This window comes from Stenella coeruleoalba (assembly GCF_951394435.1).
Source record: "Stenella coeruleoalba genome assembly, chromosome: 18".
In the NCBI taxonomy this organism is placed as follows: domain Eukaryota; kingdom Metazoa; phylum Chordata; class Mammalia; order Artiodactyla; family Delphinidae; genus Stenella; species Stenella coeruleoalba.
In genome coordinates, this window is record NC_137164.1 from 8,763,960 (window position 1) to 8,787,072 (window position 23,113).

Below are 23,113 nucleotides of genomic sequence, written 5' to 3' on the forward strand. Positions count from 1 at the left end.
ACATGTGGCTATTAAGCACTTGAAGTACTGGCCCAAACAACAGCTGGTCCAAACTGAGATTAAAGTACACTGAATTTCAAAGCTTCAGTATGAAAAAAAGAATGTAAAATATCTCAATAATTTTTATATTGATTATGTGTTGAAGTGATAACATGCTGTGTATTGGGTTAATATATTATTAAAACTAATTTCATGTTTCTTTTTTTTTTAACGTGGCTAGTAGATAAGTCTAAAGTACATATGTGGCTGACATATTTCTGTTGGACAGTGCTGCATGAGACTTCTGTCCATTTCTATTTCCTTCTATAGAGGGTGTCCCAGGCAGTGTGGGAGAGGGCAGCAGGAAGACACACAGCTTTGGGGGCTAGAAGTTTTGGCACACTGAGTCTGCAGTGCCTGTGGCAGCTGAAGCGATGAAGTAGATGCTGGAAAATGTGAATGTGCTGTTAGAAGAGAGGTCTGAGATGGAGACAGAGCTTTGGAAATCCTTCCCCTGTGAGAAGATAGAGAAAAGAGCAGACGGCTGAAGAGGGGGCTCGGGGACAGCATTTAAAGACAGTCTTTGAAGTGGATCTATTGAAGGAGAGTATGAGAGACAGAACTGTAAGATAGTGTGTGGAGCCCCAGGGAGGGAGAGTTCAAGGAGGAGAAAATGGTTGGCAGTATCTGAAGGTGACCCCAGACACTTCTCCTTTCTCTTAGCTCCCAGATTTAACTAGTCAACAAGCTGTTTTCCCCAATTTATTCCTCAGAACCACACTGTTTAAAGCTATCTGTTTCTGTATCTGTTTCCTCCCACTAGACTGTAAGTTCAAAGGCAAGAACAGTGTTGCCCCTGTCACCCCAAGAGCTAACACAGCATCTGACATTCAGAGATGCTCAATAGTTGTATATGGACCCAAACTGCTTTCTCAGTAGATGTGTCTGAGCTTGGGATTTACTAAAGATTAACACTGAAAAAAGATAGTGATAACATCAGCTAAGGACTAATGTAAACAGTCAGTGACCTTATTGGCAGATCTGAGAACCACCCTGCTCCCAGATAGTATCTACGTTCAGATCCTTACTGGCCCTATATAGGTGGCAGCCTCCAGAGAGGAAGGCTACCCCCGAGTCAGAGGATCCCTGTGACAACACTCCTTCATGCCCTCAGTTCACCCAACCAGCTTTTCAGCTCTAAGGTTCTGTTCCATTTCTCTAGAAGGTGATGACCAGCACAATTTCACGTTGCTGCACTACAAACCATTACCATGATAGACATAAAGAAATAATCTTAGGAGTAATTTCTGGCAAATGAAGAAACATTCAAATGTTTCTCTAATTATTACTGTTTAACAAGATGTGGAAAAATAAGAGGGTGCACAGGAAGAGCCACTGGAAACCAGGAATTTAACCCTCGAACCTACAGTTCCAAATACCCCACAATTTGGAATGCTTAATTGTAAGTCAGCCCTGGGTTCCTCTCCTGCAGATGCCAAGATGGCAGAAGTCAGAAACCAAGACGAAGTTTCCAAAGCAGCCTAACCAAAGACCCTGTAACATAGTAGAACCATTTAAAATATAAAGGTAGTAGCTTCCCAATTTTCTCTAATCCTATGTCCTTTCTTCATCTACCAAAAGCTTTTATCTGATTTTTTACTCAAAAAAATGCCTTATATACATACTTATTCACCTTGTTACATAAGTGACATGAATGGAAAGGACAGGAAAGCATCCCTCTGTGCCTGCTTAGCTGTTTCTATGGTGGACCCTCATTGCTACAGCACCTCGAGCTCTCACCTTCCACCACAGTCTACACTATTTGGCCATTCAGAGGTAGTGCCTCTATACTTAAAACTGCTCCCTCCTGGCTCTTCCCTTATCCTTCCCCTAGAAGCTCGATGGAGGATGCAGGAAGCTCGAAGAGGTTAGGGGAAGGGGGACAAGGGGAGAGCAGTCATGCAGAGTATGTCTGCTTGCCTGAATTGACAGGGGAAATGCTCAGGACTCTGGTGGCCTAGGATAAGTCTGCTAATGCAGAAATGTCCTCTGGATAAGACTGATTTTGCTCATTCTAACCTCACACTGCCTCTGCCTCCTATATTCCTTCCCTCTCTCTATTTGGCATCACACTCCTCCCCAAAGGCGATGACCATAATTCTATTTCCACAGCACCTAGTATTTGCCACTGTTCACAGGGACACTTGAGGAGTATAAGTTTTGAGGAGGAAGCCTGGGAGGTGGGGAAAGTAGCCCCAACCCATTTTTCTAAAGCTCCATTCTGGAAATTAGGGCAAGGTAATAAAGGCAGGAGCTGGAGAAAGCTGGGGGCTTCCTGGAACCTAAGTAGAAGCCTAGGTGGGTAGTTAGCTGGTATGCATCAATACAGTACAAAGGAGTCTCAGAACTGGTCACCAGCCCTGCCATACTCATTGTTAAATATTTATGATGTTACCCTTACTTACAGCCATGGTGGTGTGGACTCTAATGTATTCATTAGAAATCCATAATTGTTGCTGTCGAAGTCTCCTAAGAAACCAAACATTTCCCAGATGCCAGAGTCTCCTCTGCTTCAACCCTAATCCTGATCAGCTCTTCCCTGAAATCATCCCATCCCAGGCCAAAGGTAAGTCCAGTTTCACAACGGCTCTAGGAGCCTGCACAGAGAGCAAGACCTTAGGGAGTTCAACCAAACACTGAAGACCTTGGTCTCTGTCTGTAAGAGACTGACAGTCTAGTAGAAAGATAAACTGAAACTGTACAAAATGAACACAGGAAAAACATTGAGCTATTTTAAATAAAGTGCTCAGTTCCTGATTTAGCAGACAGAACTCAAATACTTAACTTCCACTCCCTCACTGAAACCCCAAAACCACGAAAATGTAAAGGTTTTTTGGCGGGGTGGGTAATCATTATTATCTTCAAGTATAAACTGTAAGAAAAGAGAGAAGATCACAGCAACAAAATTTCAAAAACTGGAACGCTAAATGCCCAGTGTTAATTAATTTGGAAAAAAAATTAAAAATAAAACTTGAATTACAGAAAGCCAAGAAACAATACTATTTACTCTGCATAACCCCTAAAATTTCAGGAATTGGAAGATTTAGGGCTGGACGTGGGACTCTAAAAAGGAAGGTCAGTTGAAAGTCTGTTTAAGAAACAAATGTCCACACAGTCAGGCAGCTGCCCACCCCCTGCAGAAGCCTGGAGGTTTATTCTCTGGAGAAGATAAAACAGGATGAGGAGGAGTAAGAGGCAAGATACGGCAGGCAACACTCCCTTTCTGAAAACAGAGAGATTACATAAATGCCTACATGTTGAATAATGAGAAATCACCCCTTAATTTATATTTTTCAAATACGAATTTTTGTATTTGAAGTTTGTTAAGTACGATTAAACTAAAATAATAGTAATAATAAAGATAATTATTATTGTAGTATAGTGCAAGTCCCACAATCTCTAACCAAAATCCTTGAGGTCAGATATGTTTCAGAATTTAGGAAGTTCTAAGTGGGGTCTAGGGCACCCCTGGTAATTTAACACATTAATATTTCTGCAGTAAAATGTCTGAAGAGTCACGCTAAGTGGGATAAATAAGGAGTAAAATTAACCTGTCTGTTTGGGTCAAGTCTTGCTGCCAACTTAGTTTTCATGCCAAACATTTAAGAAACAAAACAAAATAAAAACAACTTTTGGTTTTCAGAGGCTTTTGGATTTCAGAATTCTAGAAATGGAATCATGGACCCATACTTGGATATAGGGCCTATCCTTCTATTCTGATGCAATTTTAAAAATAAGCTACTCAAGTTTTCTGTGCCTTATTTTCTTCATGAAATAAAGTAGGGTGAGTATCTTCAAAATTAGATAATAAAATGTTCAAGTTGTTACCTCTTTCGTTGAGTTTTTTATTAGTAATCAGGAAACTGATTAAGAATAGTTGAACAGATTATTCAAACCAATTTCGGTATCCACTGAGTGTATCACTCTAAATTATCCTTCAGTTTGGCACTTAGCACTCTTTCTTGATGATGAGGATCTTCAACAGTACCAGGAAGACGGAGACTTCAACTACAAACAAACACAAGCCCAGACAAGTCCAGACAAAATGGTGACATGAATGGAGTTTGCTGTCAGTTTCCCAAACTCCTGACCTATTTATGCCACCCCCTCATATCTAGAACTTCACGCTGTCCCCACAGCCCCGCACCCTGCCTGGTCCTGCCTCATTCAAGAGCCTGTCCTCCTGATTATGCCCAACTTTCTGTCTCTAAATCAAATCCTGGTCTATGTCCCATTTCCTGATGACCCAGCTATTTACATTATAAAGTTAATAATAAATACATTTAACTCATGCAAATGTGTTAACAAGTTTATTGAGTCAATATGTTGCTCTCCTAGATCAGTGGTCCCCAACCTTTTTGGCACCAGGGACCAGTTTCGTGGAAGACAATTTTTACACGGATGGTGGCGGGGTGGGGGAGATATATGATGGTTCAGGTGGTAATGTGAGTGATGGGGAGTGCAGAAGAAGCTTCACTCACTCGTCCGCCACTCATCTCCTGCTGTGCGGCCCAGTTTCTAACAGGCCTCAGACCTGAACCAGTCCAAGGCCCAGGGGTTGGGGACCCCTGTCCTAGATAACACAATTTCTATTCTGCCAGGGGCATTTCAAAGACAAAGCTGTAACCAACTAAGGTACTCAGGGGAAGGGAATTAACCCTAACTAAGAGCCTAGTATTTTTCAGGCACTATGGTAAGAACTTTGCACAAGTTATTTCATTTAATCCTCATTTATTATCCCCATGACAGATTGGTATTATGAATGTAATTTTTTTACAGGTGAAGAAATTGAGGCTCTGAGAGGGTAATTTGTTTAAGGTCACATAGCCAGTCAGCAGTAGCTTCAAGATGCAAACGCATCCTCTTTCTAGCACTCTGCCCTACGTCCTTAAAGAAGTGAGGCAATATAAACACCCTGGCCACCAGCAAGAAGAGGATTTTGAAATAGGCAGGGATTTGAGGCTCCCAGAGCCAACCACATTCTCCTGCTATTTCCTTCTTTCTAAATTTCTGTTTACCCCGTGACGCCCACTGATCATTAATTATGCCAAACACAAAACTAAGAGGCCCATTCTATATTACAATTATAAAAAACCTGTACATGGCTACAGCACTCATAAAATTCCCCAAAAAGAGAGGACAAATAATTAGGGATGACTGCTCTGTGAGGTTCAGAGGGCATTTCGTTTAGCATGAATGTAGAAGATGAACATAAAAATCAAAAAAGTATGGTCCATAAAGTGTCCTTGACACAAAATTAGCAGATAGAAAACACTCTGAAATTAGCTACTGCCAAATATACCCATGCTTGTTGCATGCTGCTTATACTGGTGTCACACTGAGGGGAAGCCTCACATAAACTCCATGAGGCCGGGAATGTTTTCACTGCTATATCCTCAGTGTGTAGAACAATGTCTGAACTGAGGCAACTCGATAAACATTTGTTGAACAAATGAATGAATTTCTTCACCTCCTTTCTCTGGAATTCCTCATAGCCTCTTATCTCTTCCCCTCCTATATTTATCCCACATTTTCCAAATCTCTAAACTCTTCTCCCAGATCTTTAGTCCTTCCCCTTCTTCTTTCAGCAGAACCATGTTTAAAACAAACAAAAACATTTTTACTGGGTATATGTGTATTTCTAGTTAGCTGAGAAATGGAAACAATGAAAAGAGAAAACATATGGTAAATGCAGAGTACATTCAATTCTTATCAAATGCAGACAGATACATAATGAAATCATAGCAGCTGTGTTTATTTCATAATTTAGGCATTTGGAAAAAAAGTGCCATGTGTTTATTTTAATGTCACTTGATGTCAAGTTTAAAACATGAGTTTGTCTACATGTTTTACCTCTTTTCCTAGAGAATCTTTTAATATTTAAATATAACCTATATCCCTAATTCCCAGCCATCACCACATTAACAATCTGGGTGGAGGTGAGGGGTGAGGGGGTGGAAATCCCTCATAAACTGTGTGTTGACAGAATGCTCTAAAATATATTCTAACTAATAAAGTTGGAAAATAAATTTGGCAGCAACAATCTAAGCTTTGTTGTATTTCATAAAAAGATCTACATTTAAAGGAAATAAAAACATCACATGTGCAATAGCACACAGAGTTGCTATGGTAACAGACTACATTTTTTATATTTACTCTTCAATTGTAGTACATATGAACTATTACAACCAAATAATGTCAACATCCATTTCCTCCTGATCATATAGAGGTCTCTGGAATAAGTTGTACTTACAGTTCAAAGAATCCTCATTTTTTTAACCAATCTTCTTCTGTCTTTTCTAGAAATCATAATTAAAATACATATAATAATGATTAATATTTGCCATTGGTATTAGGTTTGCACCATCATTTAACTCCCATAGGGACACTCTCCAAATGAGAAAAAACATAATAAACATAAATGTCAGTTTAAACATTTAAATTATTGCTGTGTGCGTGTGTGTATGCGTGTGTGTGTGTGTGTGTGTGTGTGTGTGTGTGTGTGTGTGTATGTTTAGGTAGGAAAAGGTCTCCATGGGAATGAGGAGAAATATGTAGAAAAATGTATTTGGTTTTACTACCTGAGCACACAAACAAATCTACTTTTCCCACAGCTGTGTTTATATGAACAGTTAAGAAATACCTACTATCCTGAACTATATAATTCTATGTTTCACTAAACCTTGATTTTACTATTTATTTCAAAATGTACCTCTGGCATTGCCTTTGGGCACATATAAGTCACTATCAACTAATGTAAACAGAATACCAGCCACCCTCTCCTCATTACATTACACAGAGTACTGGATTTTCCAGAGTTTCTGTTACCTTTCTAACCTTCCCAACCAGTCCTCCTCCAGCTACCTGGAAAATTAACAGCCTGTCAGAACCATCATGGACCACCAGAACATACCAATAATGAGGTGCTTCCAAGTCACGTAAATATGAATCTAATTTGTAGCTGTTACTTTATTATAACAAGATAAGATTGAGGGCTGGACAGGAGAAAAAGATGTAAAGAAGAATAAATGACTCTCCTAAAACGGGGACCTCAGTCACCCACAGTTGGCCCTTATACCAGCCTACACTACAACAAAGTTAGGGAATTAAATGCAACTTTCTGTTTGGGACTAACTGAAAGAAACATGCATAGATTATCCACCCATCCACATACATTCTTTCTCTAATTTAATACAATGGATGTAGCTCTTCATGTTACATTTGATGGAACAGGTTTTCTTTTTTCTTTTTTTTTAAGAAACTAGTTAGAGGGCATTATGCTAAGTGAAATAAGTCAGACAGAGAAAGACAAACATTATATGATATTGCATATGTGAAATCTAAAAATATAACAAACTAGTGAATAAAACAAAAAAGAAGCAGACTCAGATATAGGGAACAAACTAGTGATTATGGGAGGCGGGGGCAATATAGGGGTGGGTAAGTGGGAGGTACAAACTATTGGGTATAAGCTAGGCTTAAGAATGTATTGTACAACACAGGGAATATAACCAATATTTTATAATAACTGTAAATGGAAAGTAACCTTTAAAAATTGTATTAAAAATTTAAAAATCAATAAAAAAAGAAACCAGTTAGAGAAGGTCTGCTTTGAAAGCCATAAAAATATACCTCTACTGACGTCTTCCACTGCAAACAGATCATCTTCAGTGTCTTCCAGTCAAGAGGAACCACACAGTCGTCAGGCAACAAAGATTCTGTAAAAAAAAAAAAAAAAAGAACAAATTTCATCTCTAATGTCACACATATTTTTACCCTAAATATGAAGACATACAAACATGATATCTAGACCACCATAATGATAAAAGCCTGGTTTTGAAGATATTTCAGTGATAGCTAAAGCAGGAGTTAGTCTCTCTCAGATCTCTGTTAGTAAACACTATCCAGACTCAATAAAAATGCTTATGTATATATGTAAAGTGATATGTATCATAGTTCATATTCTCATGTAAGTACAAATATATACACATCAGTAGCTTCAAGTGGTATTGTCACAGGGCATAAAATTTAGGTAGACATCCTTTCCTGTGACATGTATAAAACACTGCAAGTACAGCAAGTTTAGTTTTCTTGCAAATTGCTCCTTCCACGTAAGAGTGTCTGGGAGAAAAAATCTTTACAATTATGATGCTCATAAGCAAGTCCAGACATTGATTTATACCTATCAGCCATACCAAACCACGGAAAATATTTTTCCTATACTCGCATATCCCCAGCAACATGGGTAGTTTGGTTTCTTCAGGCCTATGTATGACTCTACTATATAATCCCACTGTGCCTGCAGAGCTCCTAATAATAGAATTCATTTGAGTTCCCTGTTTTATTTACAAGGTCATAGATACACCAGAGCTTTGCATGTCCAACCTAGGTAAACGAATTAGTTTACAGCCTCCACTTCCAGTTTTCTCCTTTCCTTTTTTAAGCATACACCATTTCCAAATGTAAAATTCTTTCCCTGTTTTTCTTTTAAGTCATATTTGTATAAGCACTGCTTATAATTCACTTCCATTTGGAGCCATCCCAGACAAAACCATAACCCCATATTCTCTTCAACAATCCCTTTAGCACAGCTAACCTCACTCATAAAATATTCATAAGCTTCTCATTTATATTTTCTATATGCAATAATTTTGTTTTGTGTTAGTCTTGTCTCCCCATTTAGAAGGTAAGCTACTTGATGAATGAGGTCTATTTCCTCTAAAAAGCTTTCCAAAGCTTAATTAATGGATGCTGGATCATTATTGTTGATTATGATAGTATTGTGCATTCAAAGGAGGAGGTTTAGAATCTTTTCCCACTAGTGCCTTCATGCTTTCTGGTGCCAATCTAAGGCAGTGATTGTTAATATTTTGGGGTCATGGACATCCCTGAGAAGCTGTTAAAATCTATGGACTTTCTCCCAGAAAAATGGCACAAAATGCCACAAAGAATTTTGCATATGACTTCAGAATATGGACTTTGGACTAATATTCCCGGCTTAAAATGACTTCCATTATCTTTTTAAATTCTCCAAAGCAAATACAGTTTAATTTTTTAAATTGGTATGTTTCTTTGGTGCATCTAGGAGGACAGAAAATTGCAGCAGTTACGATGTGATTATTCACAAAGTTTGCAAAAATGATAAACATGATGCCAGAACAGGTTGATAGTTGTGACTCCTCTGACTCTGAGACTTAGCTAATCTTGGGTCTGAGCTGAGTGGACCAAGCTTGTCCAGAACAGCAGAAGTTTAGGAGCAAAGTAAAAAACACTGGAAATCAAGCTGTTAGAGAACCCCAGTCTCCCTGGTAAGTACAGAAGAAAAAGAATATCACGAAGATACAGGATGCAGGGACTGGAGCTTTACTTCTTGGCTCTTACAGCTTCTGTCCCCAAGGAAGGGGACACATGCAATTGCATGAAGTCATTAACACGTGCAATTGACTTACAGATAAGGAAAAGTTGGGATATGTGCCTCATTTCCTCTTTAAGATATTTAGCATCTTGCACAGGCATACTATTTAGCAGAAATTTACTTAGAATTTTACTTACAATATTAAAAAATCATATTTTCATTTTTAATTCACAGGTAGATTTTTCACTTCCAAAAACAACAATCTTAAGAGCCCAAAGGAACTTTTCAAGTCAACCAGTCAGACTCCTTCCTAACCTTCTTTTCAGCACCCTTCTCAGTTCTTAAAAATTAAATTCAACTGATTTCAGATATTTTTTTCATCACTTAATCTTCATTGTCCCCCTTTTACTATTCTCATATCTATGAGCTATAATGTGAATGAGAAAGGAAAGGGCCATGTGCCAAACAAGGGAAATGCAGAAAGCAGAAAGATTTTTCTTAAAGAAAGCAGTACATCTCTATTTGTTACATAATCACTGTTTGCCTGTCTCATTCTTCATTCTTCCCACTGTCTGTTGAAACTGAGAGTCCAAGTATTCAACATGCTCAAAGACATTTCAGACGACTGGCTGTGGAGGTGGGGTATGGGGCATGACTCCACCGAGCACCATTTGCTACGTGTCCTCCACTTCCACCGCCGAAAAGTATCACAACATCAATTAACTGCATGAAATCACTAACATGAGGTAGAAACACTGCAAAAATTACTCACATATGTTAAACTGGACTTTTTATTTGTAGCAAATAAACTCAATTTACCCACTGGAACTCCAGGAGATCCAAAAAGCTTTACTAGTTGAAAGGCAAACTCTTGTGATAATGGTAGCTCAAGGGAATCATAGTAGTCAGTGCTTGTTACATCTTGGTTATCCTCTGTTTGTGAGAACTGTAATGGTTTAGGTTCTTCCCATGTCTCTAGCTTTTCACCAAAACTTTCATTTAAAAAGTGAAGATCATTAGTGACCCTAAAAGAGTACAAAGTATCAGGTGGGCTACTTAAAATTTCTGAAGAAGTGAACCTTACATCATTTAGTTTATCATCTACTCTCCTCTGAGAGTTGGAAGTCAAAAACGGTTTCTTGCTTGTAAAAGATATCTTCCAAAAGCTAGATGTATATTGTAGCATAAGAGAAGGAATGGGGCTTTTGTAAAAATACACAGAGTGCCTTAGTCTATTAAATAGCAGGTAATGAGAATAAAATTGTCCACCAACATTTAGAAGAGAATCTTTGACAATGTCAAAGTAAAACCATGATGGATGATGATTGAAGGTCATAATGTTTTGCTTATTCTCTTCTTCATTATTTATTTCTGAAATTACATCTTTTTTTTCTTCCAAAATAATTTTTATTCCATGGCTTTCTGTTAACAATTCACATTCCCCCATTTCTTTTACATTGATATGACTCTGTCCCAGTAAGTTAAAGTTTGGTGCCAAACTGAAAATCCTTTTCTGCCTCCTTTTTTTATTCTTTGTTGAGTGTAAGGCATTCTTTAGGCTATCCAGCTTAAGGAAGTGGCTTCCAAAGATATTTGTCTCTGTTTCTATGATTGAATCTATATTCTCAGTTGGAGGTGACAAACCTTCATTTTCTATCGATAGCTTCTCTTCTATCAATGTTTCAGGACTGTTTCCTGGTCCTGATGCTCCTTCAGAAGGAGAGATCAATTTAATCAATTGTCTCCTGTTGTCAGGATGAGCCAGTTTTTGCCATCTATCTCTCTTTGGTCTCTGTTCACATATAAACTTATTAGGTCCCTCAGGCCAGCTACCAAAATAGGGTTGTCTATCAGAGCCCAACTGTAATTCTTCATCAGAGAAATCATTTGAGAAAAAAGCCCAGTAATTATTTTTAGATGTATTTACTCCTTGTTCTTTTCTTAAAACTTTATCTGAAGTTCTGGATCCATATTGATGGTACAGACTTGTTTCATTCAGGAGACTCTTATCTACCATCTCTTTCTTCTGCATAAATGAGCGTGGGGTTTCAACAAATCGGTCTTGGATGTGTAATGCCATGATATCCCTACTTTCTATATGCTTTTCTATCTTTGTGCCAGGGCAGTCATCACTTGCTACATAGGGGAGATTTTGAGTCACTGTTGAATAAGCAACAGAGATTTCATTTGGCATCAATGACAAATTTAGAAACAAGTCATCATCTTCCTTGGGGAGGAAATTCTTTGGTGTATTGTCCAACTCAACTACAGACATAACATGTGGCAAACTGTTTTCAAAATTTATGTTTTCCTGTCTCTCATCTTTATGGACATTCACAAAATCTCCTACTTCATTTCTCAGATCACCCGTTAAGGAATACTCTGATTCTCTTTTGGTCTCTTCTAAGTCTTCCTCTTCATTCTGAGATGGGTCCTGATCTTCTGGTGTAAGATAACTTAAGGTTTCAAATGAGTTTTCCTCCATGATTTTACTATGACTGTTCTGCTTTTTGTTTCTTTTTCTGTTTCTCTTCTTGGCTTTGCCGAACCTGTGCCCAGTTTTCTTCAAATCTCTTTCTCTGAAACATAAAAGAATTAAGAAATTCATAACTTACTTATATAACATTATAAACTAAAATATTATACTCAATGTGCAGATATACAAATCATTAGTATAAGAGATTCTAAAGTGTGTGTCCACTTTGAACTATATTTTAAAAATCACCTTTGAAAGAGATATGCTTTAATCCTCTAAATGATTGGGTTGGCCAAAAAGTTTGTTTTCAGGTTTTCCATAACATAGAAAAACCCAAACGAACTTTTTGGCCAACCTGATAAAAGTGAATACACTTTGAGAAACTTACAACTCATTTTCACATACTCATTTCATAAACCAATAACTTTATGAAAGCCTAATATTTTCCCTAAGATACTTTATATATATATATATATTACCAATAAACAACTTGGTTATCCCAACATCTTGAATTTTGAAAAGTGAAAAGTGACGGGTATAGTGTAAATGGCACCGCTTTAATGGCTCAAATAGCTAGATTTTCTCTAGACGTAAAAACTTTGGCAATTAAGTTGCTCCATCAAACTGTAAAGAACAGTTGATAATGAGCAGCCAAGTTCAGTATTGGGATGATATGCTTCCAACTGCCTAGTGAGCAGTGGTTCTAAACCAGAGGCTCTACCACTACTTTGTGGGGTGTGTGGAAATGTGTGAAGGCATTTCTGGTGGTCTCAATGACTGGAAATGTGTTACTGGCACTTGGTACTGGGGCCAGGGGTGTTAACCATCCTGCAATGCCAGGGACAATTCCACAGTGAAAAGTTATCCCACCCAAACGAGCAATAATGCTCTCATCAAGCACACTAAAAGTTCACGGTGCCCCTTAATTGAAGGCAATCTTTGATCCTGAGAGAAAAAGGAGGATTTAGGAAATTTTCTAATTTCGGATATAAAGGTTTAGTTATCTTCTCTTCCACAATGTACAGATGGAAACATAGTAAAATGTAGTAGAGGAAGGACAATAGATACAGCTGAGGAAAAAAATCCAGGGTAGAGGAATAGGAAAATAAACACTTAAACAAACGCCGAAGCAGAAAGAGATAACAGAAAAGAGAAGTTGGTCAATTGGCTGGGCATTGGACAAAAGAACTTATTAAAACTGCCCCAGGGCTTCCCTGGTGGCACAGTGGTTGAGAATCTGCCTGCTAATGCAGGGGACACGGGTTCGAGCCCTGGTCTGGGAGGATCCATCCCATATGCCGCGGAGCAACTAGGCCCGTGACCCACAACTACTGAGCCTGCGTGTCTGCAGCCCGTGCTCCGCAACAAGAGAGGCCGCAATAGTGAGAGGCCTGCGCACTGCGATGAAGAGTGGCCCCCACTTGCCACAACTAGAGAAAGCCCTCGCACAGAAACAAAGACCCAACACAGCAAAAATAAATAAATAAATTACTAAACTCCTACCCCCAACATCTTCTTTAAAAAAAAAAAAAAAGAAAAGAAAATTGCCCCAGCCTCTGGCCTGGTTTATTCCATCCCATGCTGCTAGGCAATTTTCAATAGTCAGGACCCCTGAATACCTTGTTCTTTGTCAACTAATTGCTGCTGCCCTTGTTTATATATCCCTGGATGTTGGTTTAGAAAGAACATTAAGGTTGTAAATCAACTACACTTCAATTAAAAATTAAATTTAAAAATTTTTTTAAAAAGAAGAACATTAAGAAACAGTAAATTACTGAGAAGCAGTTAAGATGGTATCTATAAAAAGAATATCGAGTAAAGAATGTCAACTTTGGCAGTAACTCTCCTTCATGGTCAGTTCTATCTGACTCCAATGAAAGGTCTAGTTGAAGTCTAAAGTGCAGTCACAGTTATAAAATGCATACTGCAGACTAGTCTGTCATCCTAAAAACAAACTCCACTCTCTTCACCCAAACATGAACCATCCTGTTGCAGGGAAAGGAGGAAAAGAATAAGCTGAATTTGTTGTTGCTTTATTTGTTGGCCTAAATGGTAAAATACTAAGGACTTAAGACTCACTCCAGGACTGGTGACTCTGTGGACTTGAATGCACTTAATGTGCAGCCACTGTCCCTTTAAACAGCTCTCTAGTGCACAAGGAAGGAGAACTCTAATCTATGGAAATGGGGTTCCTAGATATGGTTCATCATAAAAGTGTTTATAGCTCCTTATGCCACCAGGAATTACAAGGTTCACAATGCTACTTTGAAAATTGGCTTTAAAAAAAAAAACTATTTAGTGCACACTCACTATATGTTAAGATTATTTAATTGCTTTACATGTACTAACTTACCTAATCTTCACAATAACCATATGTGGTAAGGCAAATGCTAGTTTTACCCCCAACTCAAAAAGGCAACTGAAACAAAGAGAAGCTGAAGAATCTTCCCAACTACAGTCACAATATAAAGCAGCATGGAGGTTCTTCAAAAAATTAAAAATAGAACCACCATATGATCTTGCAATTCCACTTCTGGGGATATATGCAAAGGAAATAAAAACACTAACTCAAAAAGGTATCTGTACCCCATGTTCACAGAAGCATTATTTGCAATAGCCAAAACATGGAAACAAGTGCCCATCAATGGATGAATGGATAAAGAAGTTGTGGTATATATATACAATGGACTATTATTCAGCCATATAAAATGAGGAAATTCTACCATTTGTGACAACATGGATGAAACTTTAAGGCATTATGGTATGTGAAATCAGTCAGACAGAGAAAGCCAAATACTGTATGATCTCACTTATATTTGGCATCTAAAACAAAATGAACAAAAAAACTCATAGAAAAAGAGATTATATTTGTGGTTACCCGAGGCGGGGGTTGGGATAAGGGGGAATTGGAGGAATGTGGCCAAAAGGTACAAACTTACAGTTATTAGATAAATAAGTATTAGGGATTTAACGTATAACACAATGACTATAGTTAACACTGCTGTATGGTATTTAGGAAAGTTGTTAAGAGAGTAGATCCTAGGAGTTCTTACCACTGGAGAAAAACGTTTTTCTTTTATTTTTATTGTATCTATAAGAATTGATGGATGTTAACTAAACCTATTGTGGTAATCATTTCACAATGTATGTAAATGAAACCATCATAGTGTATAGCTTAAATTTACACAGTGATATATGTCGATTATTTCTCAATAAAACTGGAAAAAAAGAAAAAAGAAGAATTTGCCCAGGGTCACATGGCTACTGGCACAATTCAGACCAAGACTGACTGGCTTTAGAGTCTATACTCTTTAACCATTATACAAAATTGCCTCTCAACTAAAAAGGAGAATTTTACACTTCCCTTCTTTTTCTTCCTCCTCTCATCTTCAAATTCCTCTTCCTCCTCTCATCTTCAAATTCTCACATGTGCACAAACACAGAGATGTTTATGCTGGCAAGAGTTGAGTCCTTTTGAGGGAAGCAGCTCTTGGGCCCTGACTCCTACTATCACTACCCTAATAGTGTCTTGAGACTTTTTTCTTTTTCTCTCTCTCCCTCTGTATGAAAGCAAACAAGGAATAACACCAGAAAGTGAGAGAAGGTAGTGTGGAACAGGACTCATCTCCCTAATTGAACTTTATGTCAAGGTTTTATATGACCAACGGGAAGGCCAGGGTAGGTGGCCTATTAACTTAGGCCAATGGACACAAGGGGCTCCTCCTGAAGTTAACTCATTTGTCAAGGGATAGAGGTAGTGAAGAGTGATCACATTATGGATATATTTTGAAGGAAAGACAAGCAGGAATTGAAAACAAATTGGTTAGAGTATGAGAAAAAGATAATAATCAAGCATGAGTGCAAAGATTTTGGCCTGAACAATCAGAGGGATGAAGTAGCCATTTGCTGATACACAGAAGCCTGTACAAGGTAGGGGTTTGGAGAGAGCGCTGCTAAATCAATTGCCTCAAAGTTCAGCTCAGAGTCTTAACCAGTAAATTAATCTGTCCCTATAGCAGAATTTAGAAAGTAGAAAAGATGAGGGCTTCTCTAACACTCCTCAAGGGTTCCTATGTTTTTTAAATGGATTACAATCTGATAGCTACTTTGAGAAAGGACCTGCCAGTGATGAAAACTCATGATGCCTGCAGAGAATTTAACATGGATCATGAAAGAACGAGGTGGCTTAAAAAATAACTATTAGAATCTAGGAGATCACGCAATTTATTAAGGCAGTTTGCTAAAAGAGTTAATCAAAGAAGTCTTAAGGCTTGGAATTTCAATTAAAAATACAATACAATGCCAAGAAGTATGAAAATCCGAAGACTAACTTTATAAGGAAGTGTGTCAGAGACTTTTTCTAGTTCTGCACCATGGAAGCTCTATATAGTGACCACACTTGTTCTAGTACTTGGAACAGGACTTCTGGAAAGAAAAAACAAAGCAGTAACAGGGACTTGTGAAGCACTTGGGAGATAAGAGAAGTGATGGTGGTGACAACTTCTGTGAGAATGTATACATTGGATGTGCCTAATCAATAGATGTATTTATGTATTTATAAAGTGTGAAAGGCTCATCAAACCTATGTCTCACTCATGCTGATTCACTTAGAGGTGAATGGCACCATTAAAAGAGAAGAAGCATCACTAAATATAAGTTAGTCATGGAGAAGAAACCAGAAGAGATGGACGCATGGGCTGTAGCTTTAGAAAAGAAAGGAAGAAATAAGGAAAGAACGAATGGTAACATATCTCTGATTAATAAGATTTTGCTTTTTAGATAATGGTTTAGAATCCAAGCTCCTGGGTTCAGATGGAGTGCACTTTTTAAGAATTAGAAAGGTAGTGTTGCTAAGAGACAAGCTAACCTGACCAAGTGAACTGTGACCTGAAGACAAAGGTGAGAGAACATCCAGATAAAGCCAAAATTGACTGCTATGGATAAAAAAAAAAAAAAAATATATATATATATATATATATATATATAGTTATTGCTTAATGTTCTTCATCAGGAAAATAATTAAGGGAGCCAGAAACGTTATTTCTTATTGCAGAGGCCTATACACTAATTCATGAAGCATGGGCAATACATGAAGTAAAACTCAATTAAAATACACAGATTATAAAAGAGAGGTCTCACAGCTTTATGGAATGACTGTGGTTGAAATAATCCAGGCCTAGGTCCTCTTGGTTCAGTAATAAGCTAGTAGTGGGATCTTGGGCAAATCAGGTCTCCCTTCTGAAATGGAGATAACACTACCTTCTTGCAGAGTTGTAAAGATTAATATAGATGCCCTTAAATGACCTCTACCTAACCAATGACAAATTCTTTCCATCGCCTCTGTAGAATAGAATAACTAATGCCAATGACATACAAAATGCTTGCAGCTAGATGGCTGCTCTCTAGTACAACTACACATTTCTGCTCCCATTATTTAGGGCTGCATATTTACAAGCAGTCAGGTGAGTTTTTCCCAAGTCTGTTTATACTTATCATAATGGTACTATAATTTTATAGTTTGATTAAACATTATGTCAATCAGTAGAATATGAGTACAAGAAAGAAAGTTTCTATAAAAATTAAATTGAAGTAAGTGACTCAATAAAGATAAAGTACTAAAAGACTGTTATCAAATTAGGTTTAGTCAGGATAACCATGAAGTTTACTTAAAAGTCATAAAAACCTATAAGATTTCTTTGGGTTCTCCAATTTTCAACAACAGAAACTAGAAATTCCTTAAACCTACACAGTATGGTCAATTAATCTACGACAAAAGAGGCAAGGATATACAATGGAGAAAAACAACAGTCTCTTCAATAAGTGGTGCTGGGAAAACCAGACAGCCACATGTAAAAGAATGAAATTAGAACACTCTCTAACACCACATACAAAAATAAATTCCAAATGGATTAAAGACCTAAATGTAAGACTGGAAACCATAAAACTCCTAAAGGAAAACATAGGCAGAACACTCTTTGACATAAATTGTAGCAATATGTTTTTGGATCTGTCTCCTAAAGCAAAGGAAATAAAAGCAAAAAGAAACAAATGGGACCTAATTAAACTTAAAAGCTTTTGCTCAGCAAAGGAAACTGTCGACAAAGCCGAAAGATAATACTCAATGGGAGAAAATATTTGCAAATGATATGACTGATAAGGGGTTAATATCCAACTTATATAAGCAGCTCATACAACTCAATATCAAGAAAAAAAAAAAAAAACCCAAACAACTCGATTTAAAAATGGGCAGAAGAGTGCTTCCCTGGTGGCGCAGTGGTTGAGAGTCCGCCTGCCGATGCAGGGGACACGGGTTCGTGCCCCGGTCCAGGAAGATCCCACATGCCGCGGAGTGGCTGGGCCCGTGAGCCATGGCCGCTGAGCCTGCGTGTCTGGAGCCTGCGCTCCGCAACAGGAGAAGCCACAACAGTGAGAGGCCCGCAAACCGCCAAAAAAAAAAAAAAAAAAAGGGCAGAAGAACTGAATAGACATTTTTTCAAAGAGAACATGCAGATGGCCAACAGGCACCTGAAAAGAGGCTCAACATTGCTAATCATCAGGGAAATGCAAATCAAAACCACAATGATGTATCAACTCACACCTGTCAGAATGGCTACCATCAAAAAGAACACAAATAACCAATGATGGAAAGGATGTGGAAAAAAGGGAACTCCGGTACACTGTTGGTGGGAATGCAAATCGGTACAGCCACCATGGAAAACAGTATGAAGGTTTCTCAAAAAACTAAAACTAGAACTACCACATTATCCAGCAATTCCACTCCTGGGTATATATCCAAAAAAATAAAAACTCTGATTTGAAAAGATACATGCACCCTAATGTTTGTGGCAGCATTATTTACAATTGCCAAGATATGGAAGCAATCTAAATGTCCATCAACAGACGAATGGATAAAGAAAATGTGCCATACACACACACACACACACACACACAATGGAATACTACTCAGCCATAAAAAAAATGAAATTTTGCCATTTGTAGCAACATGGATGGATTTGGAGGGTATCATGCTAAGTGACATAAGTCAGACAGAGAAAGACAAAACTGTATGATATCACTTACATGTGGAATCTAAAAAATAAAACAAACTAGTGAATATAACAAAAAGAAGCAGACTCAAGATATAGAGAACCAACTAAAGGTTACCAGTAGGGAGAGGGAAGGGGGAGTGGTTGAGAGTCCACCTGCCAATGCAGGGGACACGGGTTCGTGCCCCGGTCCGGGAAGATCCCACATGCCGTGGAGCGGCTAGGCCCGTGAGCCATGGCCGCTGAGCCTGCACGTCCAGAGCCTGTGCTCCGCAACGGGAGAGGCCACAATAGTGAGAGGCCCGTGTACCGCAAAAAACCAAACAAACAAAAATAAAAAATAAAAAAGACAATATTAACTTAGTAAAAAGGCAACCAACAGAAGAGAAAATATTTGCAAATCATATAACTGATAAAAGATTAATATCCAGAATATACAGAGAATTCCTAAAGCTCAACAACAAAGAAACAAAAAACAATTGGATTTAAAAAAAGAGCAAAGGCGCTATTTAAAATATCCAAGACATGGAAGCAACCAAAATGTCGATCAACAGATGAATGAATAAAGAAGATGGGTGTGTGTGTGTGTGTGTGTGTGTGTGTGTGTGTGTGTGTGTACACACACAATGGAATATTAGTCATAAAAGAGTGAAACAGTGCCATTTGGAGCAATATGGATGGACCTAGAGATTATCATTATTGAGTCAAGTCAGTCAGAGAAAGACATCATATGATATCACTTATAAGTGGAATCTAAAAATATCATACAAATGAACTTATTTACAAGACAGAAATTGACTCACAGACATAGAAAACAAACTTATGGTTACCAAATGGAAAGGGCAGGGATAAATTAGGAATTTGGGATTAACAGATACATACCACTGTATACAAAATAGGTAAACAACAAGAACCTACTGTATAACACAGGGAGCTATATTTAATATCTTTTTTTTTTTTTTTTTTTTGCGGTACACGGGCCTCTCACTGCTGTAGCCTCTCCCGTTGCGGAGCACAGGCTCTGGATGCGCAGGCTCAGTGGCCATGGATCACAGGCCTAGCCGCTCCGCGGCATGTGGGATCCTCCCGGACCGGGGCACGAACCCGCGTCCCCTGCATCGGCAGGCGGACCCCCAACCACTGCGCCACCAGCGAAGCCCCTGGCTGTGAGATTTTTGACTTTAAAGCAAAATGACCTATTGATTCAATGCAATAAAATGACATTATTTTATTCACAGGTTAACCATTAAAACATTTAATGAAAATATATGGCTTGGGACTCCCCTGGTGGTCCAATGGTTAAGACTCCATGCTTCTACTGCACGGGGCACGGGTTCAATCCCTGGTTGGGGAACTAAGATCCCACATCCAGCATGCCACAATGTGGCCAAAAAAAAAATTAAATTATATTTTAAAAAGAAAATATATGGCTTGCTTTCTTTACTTCCTTTGTTCCTACTTTCATACTGTTTTTATTTTGCTTGTTTGCTTTTGAAAGTGGTAAACACAATTATTATTCTTGTCAAGTAAGATTAAGGTCATTTTTTTTCATCCACAAAAGAAAAGATGAAGAAAAGTTCTCAAAGTAAAGGAACAACTGCTGGAAAGGAAAGCAAACTAGATTTTAAAAGATGTTCAGAACTTCTCACAAAGAAAAGACCAGGCCCAAACGGCTTCAATGGGCTTCTTTAAATGTTCTATCAACTACATAAGGAAGAAAAAACACCAATTCTTCACAAACTCTTCAAAAAAACAGAAGAAGAAAGAACACAACCCAGCTCATTCTATAAGGCTGGCACCACTCTGATGCCAAAAGCAAATGAAGACATCACAAGATAAGAAAACTACCGACCAATACAACTTATGGATATAGACGCAAAAAACTAAAAACAAAACAAAACATAAACTAACAAACTGAATCCAGCAACATATAAAAAGGATTATACATCATGACGAAGTGGGATGTATCCCAGGAATGCAAGGTTGGTTTAACATCCAAAAATCAACTAGTGTAATACACCGTATCAATAGGATAAAGTACAAAGACCACAGGATCATCTCAATTGATACAGATAAAGCATTTGACAAAATCCAACATTCTTTTGTAACAGAAACACTTAACAATCAGGAACAGAAGGAAACATCCTGAACTTGATATTGGATATCTATGAAAAACCACAGCTAACACCATACTTACTGGTGAAAGACTGAATGTTTCACCCTAAAATCAGAAAAAAGACAGGATGTCTGTTCTCACCATACCTATTTAACATTGTACTAGAGGCACTAGCCAGCACAATCTGGCAAGAAAATGAAATAAAGAGGACACAGATTGGAAAGAAAGAAGTAAAACTATCTCTATTTGCAGATATGATTGTATATATAGAAAATCCTAAGGAATTTAAGGAAAATCCTAAAAAACAAATAAACTACCTCAGCAATGTTTCAAGGTATGAGGTCAATATACAAAAATCAATTGTATTTCTATACATTAGCAGTGTACATTCTGAAAATTAACAAAATTCCATTTACAATATCATCAAAAAGAATTAAATATTTAGGAATAAATTTAACAAAAGCAGCACAAGACTTGTACTCTGAAGACTACAAAACATTACTGAAAGAAATTAAAGAAGACTAAATAAATGGAAATACATCCTATGTTCATGGATCAGAAAATACAGTATTGTTAAGATGGCAATACTCCCCAAACTGATCTACAGATTCAATGCAGTCCTTGTCAAAGTCTCACCAGCCTTTTTTGTAGAAATTGGAAAATTGATCCTAAAATTAATATAGAAATTCCAGGGACCCAGGACAGCCTTAACAATCTTGAAAAAGAACAAAACCGGAGGACTCATACGCCCTAATTTCAAAATCTGCTATAAAGCTATAGCAATCAAGGCTGTGTAGTGTTGGCATAAAGATAAACACAGAGGTCAATGGAACAGAATTGAGGGTTCAGAAATAAACCCTTATATCTATGGCCAATTTATTTTTGATAAGTAGTTCAATGGGGAAAGAGGAGTCTTTTCAACAAATGGTGGACAATTGGATATCCATACACAAAAGAATCAAGTTGCACCTTACCTCACACCATAAACAAAATTTAACTCAAAATAAATCAAAGAGCTAAATATAAGAGCTAAAACCATAAAAATTCTATTAGAAAATATAGGTGTAAATCTTCATTATCTTGAACTAAGCAGTGAATTTTTAGAGAACACCAAAATCACAAGCAACCAAATAGAAAAGTATACAAACTGAACTTAATTAAAATTAAAAAGTTTTGTGCTTCAAATGATATCATCAAGAAAGTGAAAAAAAGACAATCCACAGAATGGGAGAAAATATTTGCAAATTATATATCTGATAAGAAATTTGTACCCAGAATACATAAATAACTCTTACAACTCAATAATATAAAGACAAATCCAAATTTTAAAATGGGCACAGGATCAGAATAGACCTTTCTCCAAAGAAGATACGAAAATGACCAATAAGCACATGAAAAGATGCTCAATCTCATTAGACATCAAGGAAATGCAAAATCAAAACCACAGTGAAATACCATTTTACACCCAGTAGGAGGCCTATAATACAAAAAAGGGACAATAACAGGTGTGGGTAATAACGTGGAGAAATTGGAACTCAAGAAAATGTCTAAATTATGTACCCCATCTGCAGTGACAAAAGTATGTTTTAAGGACTTCCCCGGTGGCGCAGCAGTTAAGCATCCACCTGCCAATGCAGGGGACACAGGTTCGAGCCCTGGTCTGGGAAGATCCCACATAACCACGGAGCAACTAACCCCATGCACCACAACTACTGAAACTTGTGCACCTAGAGCCCATGCTCTGCAACAAAGAGAAGCCGCTGCAGTAAGAAGCCCATGCACCACAACAAAGAGTAGCCCCCGCTCGCCGCAACTAGAGAAAGCCTGCACACAGCAACGAAGATCCAACGCAGCCAAAAATAAATAAATTTATAAAAAAATTTGAATATAAACCTTTTTTATATCCAATCAGTAATTACAGTTACAACTAAAGTTAATGTAAGTCATTATTTTAATTAAAAATTTAAAAGTAAAAGATAAAATATTCAGATAATAAATTTGAATTAATACAGTAGGAAATATCATTCAGGAAAATAAGATTGAGGTTGTAAAAATGCTCACAACATATTGAAGTGAAAAAA

General features: G+C 37.6%; 1 protein-coding gene across 4 annotated transcripts in view; it reads right to left on the reverse strand.

Moving 5' to 3' along the window:
* Positions 1 to 2,592: 2,592 nt before the first annotated feature.
* LOC307176457 (NEDD4-binding protein 2-like 2) overlaps positions 2,593 to 23,113 on the reverse strand; it is a 63,173-nt gene continuing 42,652 nt past the window's right edge. For 2 of the 4 annotated variants that reach the window (XM_079902576.1, XM_079902574.1), the window contains 4 exons: positions 10,214 to 11,973; positions 7,672 to 7,757; positions 6,293 to 6,338; positions 2,593 to 4,047 (listed from right to left, as the gene is read on the reverse strand). In XM_079902576.1, the coding sequence (XP_079758702.1) occupies positions 6,315 to 6,338; positions 7,672 to 7,757; positions 10,214 to 11,973 (1,870 nt within the window). In that variant the 3' untranslated portion in view covers positions 2,593 to 4,047; positions 6,293 to 6,314. Of the gene's footprint in view, positions 4,048 to 6,292; positions 6,339 to 7,671; positions 7,758 to 10,166; positions 11,974 to 23,113 lie in introns of those variants that run through there. The other 2 variants (XM_079902575.1, XM_079902578.1) reach the window with 2 other exon arrangements.